Raw genomic sequence first — 10,079 nt, 5'->3', positions numbered from 1 at the left:
TTACATAACCATTAAGAAATCTAAATCTTAACATTGTGCTATAGGCGAGTTGCCCGACCTGTATATAAGACCATGATCTCTACTATGAAAAATAGTGCAGCAGCAGCTCCTCATTCAACATGGCAACCTTGACTGCCTTGACCACAGAACAATAGACGTTATAACCGCGGAATTGGCATCACGGCTTTATCAATTTTATATCAAATGGTTACTCTGTGGTTTTAACCTAATCGAATACGTGTTTTTGATAAGATTGTCTTATCATCATAATATCTGCAATATTGTAAACCAAATAAGCAAATAAAATAAATGCAATTAAATTGATATAAATAGTAAAATACTGAGAAATAAAGATCGTTTATAATTTTCCATGCTCAATATGTAAAATTAACTTCGATACTGTGTTATAAGGTTATAACTTATATCTCGAGAATCAAAGTATTGAATAGAATTTTATTTTGTTATTTTTATTGACATTCATTAAAATAAATATTTGAATGAAATTCACCAACAGGTAAAAGAATTTTGAATAGTTTACAAAATATATACTTGAAGTTTGATAACAAATAGAAAGTAAATTTATAATGCCAGTGTCATCCGTGTACTACTGAAACTGAACCGTATACGTCATGTTACATTCATACTACAAAGCACAAGATGTATTTCAATTGTGGTGCTAATGCATAATTTAACTATACATTTTTTTTTTACTATTTTAGCGTATCATATTATTTAAATGACTACTCGAAGAAGACGAGGGAATTCTGATTCAGATCAACCGTTCACAAATAATTATACCTCTCAGGAGTCTTCTGTTGTTTATTTAGGAGAAAAAGAAACTGACAAAATTATGCCCCGAGATCGAACTGCTGAATTTAATAGTGCAGTCAGATCCCTTCAAGGTCGACAAATAGCAAGGGCTGTGCAAGTTCGAGATGTAAAAAAAGTAAAAGCTCTTCAAAGCTATGGAGAATTTATGATGATAGCCAAAAGTGTTGGCTACAACATTAGTAATACATATGCGAAATTAGAAAAATTGACGTTACGTAAGTTTCAATGAATTAATTAAGTTTTTCAATCATATTAAGTAATTCTTATTTAATTGTTTGGCACTTAGTTGTAAAATTTAAAAACTAAAAATTCAATATATCTGCATCCACCTATTATTTTATTTTTTAAACTATCTGCTTCCATAATTCAGTCTCAAAAAATAAAGTTATGAAATAACACGTTAAAAAGTGATTGGTACATTTGTAAAGTTGTTTGAATATTTTTGTTTAGTCAGCTGATGATGACCTAACCTAATGAAATATTAAACTTTATTGTACATTAATTTTTAATAAGTATTATGTTGTTATGAAAATTATATATATATATGAGTAATGTGCAAATGAACAATGGCAATTTATAATCCCGGATGAAAAGTCTGGGGACAAAAAGTCCGAAAATATAATTAAAATATTTTATTACATTGTCATCTATAATTATATTATATATAGGTATTTTATATTACACAAAACAAGTAATACAATACAAATATCGTCCATTACTACAGTAATATTAATAACTTAAATTAATTAAGTCAAAATAAACATGTTTTAAAAACTGTCAATATTACCTACATTAAATATAAATTATGTTTTCTATAACAGTGGCCTATACGATTTACAAACTCTTACTGCCAACTTATTAATATATATATTACTAGTTTTTTCCAGTGGCAGATCCAAGGGGGGGGGGCGATCGGCCCCCCCCCCTGTTCTCAAAAAAACCACATATCCATATAAAATGTATTGTGTATATTAATTATTAATTTTTGGAAACAGCCTCTATATTTACGTCTATGAAATATTACCCCATCCCCGTTATTTTTGGCTGGATCTCCCCCTGATTTTTTCCCATAAATATTATAATTTAGAAAAATAGCATTACATGACATGGGACCCGTACGAAAAAACACATCAGAAAAAATATAAAATTACAATATTTATGTGAAAAAAAATAATAATAATAAGTTGACAGTAGAAGAGTTTTGAAATTGTATAGGTCACTGTTTAAGGAAACGTAATTTATATTAAATTTAGGTAATATTGCCAATTTTTTAAAACATGTTTATTTTGACTTAAGTAATTTAAATTATTAATATTACTATAATAATGTTCAATATTTGTATTGAATTATTTGTTTTGTGTACGAAATACCTATATATAATATAATTATAGATGAAAATTTAATAAAATATTTTAATTATATTTTCGGACTTAATGTCTCACAATAAAAAATTTGCTCGGACTTTATGTCCGACATTATAAAATTATAATAATTATAATTATAATTATATAAAATTAATCTGGACTTTTCGTTCTTTTTTTTCAAAATGGAGTTTTTGACCGATTACAAGCAATTTAAAATATCTGCAAAGTTCTTTCCATGCCATCAAACACATTTTTATCTTTGCATTACAATTTACTATCTAAATTATTAATTGAATTGTTGTTTTTCGTCAATATGATAATGTTGTAGTACCTATAGTTTTACTGTAATTTTCAATATGCTAATTGTTGCTTTAGACTACACTATATATTATATAAAAACAGCAATATAATAGTTATGACAATAATCCAGATATTTTGAATTACTGTTTTGAAATTACAAAGGTAGATAGATAAGAGAAAATATAATTGCAAAAAAGTCTATCTTATTGCTGCTAATAATTGTTTATGGAAATTTTATGTATTAATATAATATTTTTTAACAAACAATATTTAATGTATATTGCACTTATAATATTAAGTGATTATTAATTAAACATAATATTTAGTTGCCAAACGGAAATCATTATTTAATGATAGACCTCAAGAAATTCAAGAGTTGACATATATTATTAAAGAGGATTTGAATAGTTTAAATCAACAAATTGCAAGATTACAAGAAGTTGCTAAACTACAAAAAGCTACCCAGAATAATGTTGGACGAAAACATTTATTGTCACATGAGTCTAGTGTAGTATTATCACTACAGTCAAAATTGGCAAATATATCGAATGAATTTAAATTAGTTCTTGAAATTAGAACAAAGGTAAGTTTCTATTATTATTAGATATTATTCACATCTAAATTGTATTATGAAATTCCTTTTAGACAATTAAATATTTAATTATTTTCTGTTATATCTCCATAAATTAGATTCGTTAATGCCTTCCATTGTATTTTTTTAAATTTGATGTATATTGATTATATTAAAATGAATAAAATATTTGGTTTAGAATTTAAAACATGCCAAATCAAGAAGAGATCAATTTTCTCAAGGAAATAATTTAGCTGCATTATCGGACTCGTCATCTCTAGTTCCAAGGCAAAATTCTCTTTTAATGTCTAGTAATCAATGTGCTATCAACATGGATAATAATGGCGATCAAGATCGTCTACAGCAAGTCACACAGCAGACACAAGCATTGGCGGTGTATGATAATACTGTATGAACATATTAATTATACATAGACTAAAGAATATTAAGTTTAAAATTAAAAAAAAATTTTGACATATAGATAGAGTAAACTCTAAACAATGATCATATTCACTTAATACTCTCCAACCAGATTTTTAATAGATTTATATCATTATTTTTTAATAGGATCAATATCTTTATAGTAGAGCAGAAACTATGCAAAATATTGAATCAACTATTGTAGAACTAGGAGGAATATTTCAACAACTTGCGCATATGGTTAAAGAACAAGAAGAAATGGTTGAGAGGTGTGAAATAATTAATAACCTGAATCAAACAAATACATGTTTTTAAGAAATTAAATATTAAAATTTGTTGTTTCCAGAATCGATTCCAATGTTCAAGATGCTGAACTGAGTATTGAAGCAGCTCATACTCAAATACTACGTTACTTTCAATCAGTGACTTCCAATCGATGGTTAATGATAAAAATATTTGGTATTTTAATATTTTTTTTTATATTTTTTGTTGTATTTATTTCTTAAACCTGCATATCTACTCTATTTTTTCATATCTAGACAAATTATTGTTATTAATCCATATGGCATATACTGTTGTCCAATTTTAAAATTATGAAATATCTGTAAAATAAATAAATACTAAATAACCTATTATTACAATTTATTATTATATATTTGTTAATTATTTGTTATAATATTGCTTATAAATATTTCAATTATAATAAATTTTAATCTCATCAATTTTATAAGTGTGTAATTATTATTAGTAATATTAAATACCTTATGTTTGCCAATTTGAAGCAGAATTTGATTTATATTAATAATATTCTAATATTTTTTTAGTCTGTTCACAAATGCAGTCAAACTATTAAAATGATTTTAACATAGGAGTAGTTTATGGTAGCAAATTCGTTCTAGTGGGTACATTTGAGAAATCAAAATTGAAAATTTCCAGTAGTTTTCAAGAATTAAGAATAAAGTAGAGTCCTTGTATAATTAGAAACTTTCAAAACCTTCATTTTTCAACATTTATGGAAGAGAACTAAAACAGTTATGAGAAACATTATATTAAAGATCCATGACCTTAATTAATCAGAAGTGATAATAGATTCAGGAGTTTAATCTTCTACAATTGAATGTACGGTGAAATTATCATCTAAAGTTGAAGATCATTGAGAAATTGATGAATAACTCACTACTAAAATATTTGCTTATGTTGCTATTATTGTAGGTACTAAATGTACAAATAATAAGAAAAGAATCCTAGGTTTTTGTACCAAATTTATGTGATGTATTGGATGAGGCCTACAAATTATTATTAGTTAAAACTCAAGATAAAATATACTGTTACTTCTTCTAGTTGAGCTTTAACTTGCCTCTCAAATTGATAATTAGATGTAGATTCAATACTCTTAACCCTTTAACATAGTTTGCTATCGTATAGTTGGCTTCAAAAACATTTTCAAGTTGGCTAGTATTTAGTATTTCATTTTTATGTATCTGTTACCTACTTAATAGGGAGTGATGATTACAATGTTTTACTTAATCACAATTTTACCACTATTTCGATTTTACATTGCGACCGTCGGTACCTCTAATGAATTGTGGTAATAACAAAAACAATATACAAATCACTAATTATTTAGTAAAATATTATACAGATGTAGAAAAATAAGGTGTTAAGACCTTACAGTTTATATTTTTGAATTTACAACAAAATATCAAACTTTTTTTGCTTTACTCTATTGTAGTATACTTGACAGTTGACACCCATATAACTATAGAATTTACTGATGTCAGAGTAAGAGTACTGACACTACAATTTCATGTCAAGTAGAACTCATTATGGCTTAAACTTTTAAAGCAGCGATCCGCGGATCCGCTAGTCGGCAAGTAATTTCTATTGGAATCCGAAAAATTAAAATTATAAATAAATGAGGTCCAGAGGAAAATTTTTTAGTCAAATCTTAATATTTTTTTAAGACGTGCCTAGCATGATATGAAAACAAATAAATTATAAGATAATCAAGATTTTCAAGGAAGAAATTTGAGTGTATATCGATACGTATCGATTATATTTTGAAGTTCAAGAGTTATACATTCAATATACAATCGATACTTACCGACTTGTATCGGGTTTAGACTGCGATACGAGATGGAACTGGTACGTAACTATTCTTATTTCACAGTCGATACGTATCGAATTCTTCTTGAAATTATTGAATATGTTGACGAACCAGTTTTCTGTCTTCCATGCTCCGGATTCGGACAGCCGCAGTCCGCCAGTAAAGTTGCCGGCTGTCGGTTTAAAGTTTTAAATTTCTAAGAATACGACAAAATAGTACCATGGTATAGCTATATATAATATCATTGGAGAACGCAGCAAATTTCTAAAATCTCAAAGACTTTAGGACCTTATAAGTATTTATAATTTTCATTTTCATTAGTATTATATAATAATACCCAGTGGCGGATTCGGGAGGGGGGGGGGCGATCGGAGCGATCGCCCCCCCTCCCGTTCTCTAAAAAACTTCATATCTATATAAAATGTATTGAGTATATTAATTATTATTTTTTGGAAACAGCCTCTTTATTTACGTCTATGGTCTATGAAATACTATTGCCCCCCCCCCCCCCGTTATTTTTGGCTGGATCCGCCCCTGATAATACCTATGATAAACCTATGGTAAAAGGCAATTTAATATATTATTTTACTATTGGAGTAAATGGATAATTTCATAATATCAGTGTATTTATTTTCCAAGTGGGGGCGGAAAAGATGATACGCTATAAAACAAAACAAAATAGCATTCGTAACCCACGCAGACAGAAGAGTCAATATTTTTGTAAGTTTTTAATAATCTTTGAAATCTTTCGTTGCGAATGATTTAATATAAAATACATTTTCCGAAACGGACAAGCGTCGTATAGACAATACACTATAGACACGTATTTTATAATTTATACCCAAGCGCGTTATGTACAAAATACACGAAGCAACTGTACAGCAGCTCGATGGTTGTCGAGTTGATTTCTTAGGTGGGTACGCCGTTCCCCACTTGTAGAATAATAATAATAGTAATTTTTTAAATAGTGTTAATACTAAACCCTTATTTCCCGTAAAACCCAACATTCATTAATTTTATTTTTCGCATACATTTTATTCAAACAGAAAGACTCCAGATCCCCCCCCTCTCCCATAAACGTTTTAAGTAGGAACGGGTCTAGAATCTAAATCTAGGTCTACGAAAAGAGTTATGTATATAACCATAATTTTTAAAGAAATATTTGATTAGAGTATCTACTACCTATAACCTATTAAATTATCATAATTCATAAGTATTATATTTTATCACTTATAGGTATGAAATAAATAATTCGTTTTGTCATGAAGTATTGTAGGTTTTATAATTTTTGGGATTGTGGACTATTTTTGTAGTTATAGTAAAAACGGTTCAGTTTGGCATCCACAGACATTATTGTCAACAAAAGACTATTCAATAAAAGTTAAAAATTAGTTGAAATATTTCGAAAATTGCATTGTGTAACCAACAATATATAGGTACATACTACATACAAATATATTAAGAGATAGCTAATGTTACATTTACAAAGTTTTTTACAGAAAAAATATTTTTATTAATTTCTATCGGAAATAAGCTAATGAATTTTAAAATTTTAATTATTTACGAGTAGCTTAAAATAAAATAATAAATAATATATACCTACTCAATACACTTGATTTATTATATAATTATTAATTATATTAAATATTGTATAAATATTATTAATTTCGTATTCGCAAAAAATGTGTGACTTGGAATTTTTTTTAAAATCCAAGATTATACAATGTTTTTGATAGGTGGGAGGGATGTTAAATTCTTAACCCTCTCTCAATCTGTACGTTACTGTTCTATATTTAATAAGATATTTGTCACTGAATTAAAGTATAATAATGGAAAAAAAAACGTATAATTTATTAATATATATAGGTAGTACTTACAACTGGCTACAACTTGTTTTTTATTTAAGAGGATGCTACACAAACTTTTGTTGTCTCCGTCTTACAAGTGCGTAACATACTAAATTTTAAGCTCAGCAGTATTTTAATGAGTATTATAAAATTGTAAATTGTTTGTACTTCTTAAGGTCGAATCATAAAGTCGTAACTCACTTTAAAATTAAATATAATACAAATCTTATAAAATTGTATAGATAGTAATTTTACCTTTAAATTTCAATACAGGTCAATACACTGCAATTTTTAAGTTAACTAAGTTAAACGTGATCTGTTGAGCGTTAACTTTGGAATGTTACGCGTTTGTAAGACTTAGCCAACAAATAAGGGTGTTGCGCCCTCTTAATTGGATCTAGTGACTACACTTACTACTAAGTAAGATGATAAATAATGTATTCAGGACATCCAATATTTGTATGTAATAAGAAATATTAAATTATTTAATAAGTATACGATATAGGCACCAAGTTACCTATATATACATATGATCTAAGTATAATTTTGAGAGCTTATTAATTATATATATACAGATTATTGGTCCGTGACGAGACCAAATTTTCAGATGGGGTAAACCAAATTTTTGGGGACGTTATATATAATAATATAAGCAATAAAAACATACCTACGAAAATCCTTTCTAATATTTTTGAGGGGGCAACGATTTGGTTTAGGGAGGACAATGCCTCCTCTTTCCCCCGTAGTTACGTGTCTATAATAGTATAATATATATATACTATACTATACGTTATATACTTATATAAATATCCTATTTATGTTACTAGGAAATTATGGCGTACAAGACAATAACTATAAAATACATGTATACCCATAAAATATAAAAGGTCAATATAATAAAATAAAGATAAACATCATTATTTGGAAGTTGATCACCATGTAGTATTGGCTATATACTTATATATATAAATATATTGTTTCAGTGTTGAACTGTGTTCCAATATTATATTAAATTATATAGGCGTACAATATACGTATATTGGTATATTGCATATATTATATAATTATATAGCTATTGAGTTATACTTCACAGAATTATAATAATTGTATTATTGGTTGATCAATGATCATACTATGTGACATAGTCACAACTTATAAGAGTATATGAACATTGAACTTATGTCTTATATAGATATATAGATCAAATATTATTCTTATAAGGAATTAATTTTATAAACGCAGTGTTTGTCCTTGAAGAATGTATATAAATAAATAATTTAAAATATAAATGCATACATCGAAAATAATACTAGTAAAACTTAATATATAATTTAGTATTATTTAAATATAATATTCAATATTATCAGGCGCGTAGCTAGAAATTTCTAAGGGGAGGGGGGGTGTTATTCAAAATTAATTGAAACAATTATAAACACAAAATTGATAACTTTACGTAGGTATACGATGATTCATCATGATAATCAAATAATCAATGATTAAAAAGTTGTAAACGTTTTCTTACACGCTGCATAAAAAGATATATTAAATCGTGCTTGAAACGAGTAATCGATAAAACGTAACAGTGGCGTAATTTGGCCATGTTTGTGGGGGTGGGGGGGATAAAATATTTTAACATTTTACCTATACCCCCCCTCCCATAAAAAAAATAAAAAGTATTTATTATAAGCACCTTTCAGAATTCAGAGTAATATATTTATGTAGTTATGTACACATGAGACATGGAATAAATTCCGATTAAGTGTACAAATCGATAAGTTATTTTTAGTTCAATAGGACTACGGAAAAATATTAGGATAGGATAAGATAGGACAGATATGACAATAGTCTTTCGATCGTCGTCGATCCACGATAAAATAATACTTTACTGCTCGGTGCTTTATTTTTGTACCACTACACTACAATGCATAAACAAACTTAACAAACTCAAAAGTCAAAACTTACACAAAACATATTCATATTGCAATAGTGATACTTATAAACTTGCGTGGCTGCATTTAAAACGAACTAGGTACGAAGTATTTTGTATTTATGTACAACTAGCATAAAGAATTTGTTTTTTTTTGTATTATTTCTATAAAGTATAAAATATAGGCTATATTTATAATAATATTTAGTTCGCCGAGGTATTTGATTTCAATATATACATTTATATAAAAAAAATAATAATAATATTATTAGATAAAGAAGTACATAGGTATGTAGTTAATCAATCTTAAAAAAAAGGTCATGGGGGGATACGACACCCAAATCCCTCCCCCCCGTAATTACGCCATTGAAACGTAACAGAACGGTCTAAAATAGTAATTAATGCCGGATCTCGGCTTTAGTGCTTTTGTTTTACATAATTGTTACCGTAATATAAACTAATATACCTACTTCATTTTGATAAATAAGTGTAAATCACGATTTAAGATAATAAATGCTTCATCATATGCTTATGATGCATCTTTATCTTGATAAAAAAATATTAAGTATACCACGGCTGAGGGGGGGGGGGTGTTATTACACCTGTAACACCCCCCCCCCTGGCTACGTGCCTGTATATTATGTAACATACACAGATATTGCTATATATAGGCGGAGATAGACTTACTTGTTATTTTATTTAAACGACAACC

General features: G+C 27.6%; 1 protein-coding gene across 3 annotated transcripts; it reads left to right on the top strand.

The window, feature by feature from the left end:
- Positions 1-301: 301 nt before the first annotated feature.
- Syx5 (syntaxin 5) lies at positions 302-4,208 on the top strand. Of its 3 annotated transcripts, none has more exons than XM_015515856.2 (6): positions 302-514; positions 720-1,046; positions 2,822-3,078; positions 3,266-3,475; positions 3,634-3,755; positions 3,833-4,208. In XM_015515856.2, exons 2-6 carry the CDS (start codon positions 737-739, stop codon positions 3,990-3,992), a joined length of 1,059 nt encoding a protein of 352 aa, XP_015371342.1. In that variant the 5' UTR covers positions 302-514; positions 720-736; the 3' UTR covers positions 3,993-4,208. The 3 variants fall into 3 exon arrangements, with proteins under 3 accessions (XP_015371342.1, XP_015371344.1, XP_015371343.1); XM_015515858.2 differs by lacking the exon at positions 302-514 and adding an exon at positions 534-659; XM_015515857.2 differs by lacking the exon at positions 302-514 and having other exon boundaries at positions 666-1,046.
- Positions 4,209-10,079: the final 5,871 nt, after the last annotated feature.

This window comes from Diuraphis noxia, unplaced genomic scaffold, assembly GCF_037042655.1.
Source record: "Diuraphis noxia isolate RWA-SAM2 unplaced genomic scaffold, SU_Dnox_SAM2 contig0003, whole genome shotgun sequence".
NCBI classification, from domain to species: Eukaryota; Metazoa; Arthropoda; class Insecta; order Hemiptera; family Aphididae; genus Diuraphis; species Diuraphis noxia.
Note: the sequence above shows the minus strand (reverse complement) of the source record. Positions and strands in the feature narration are given on the sequence as shown.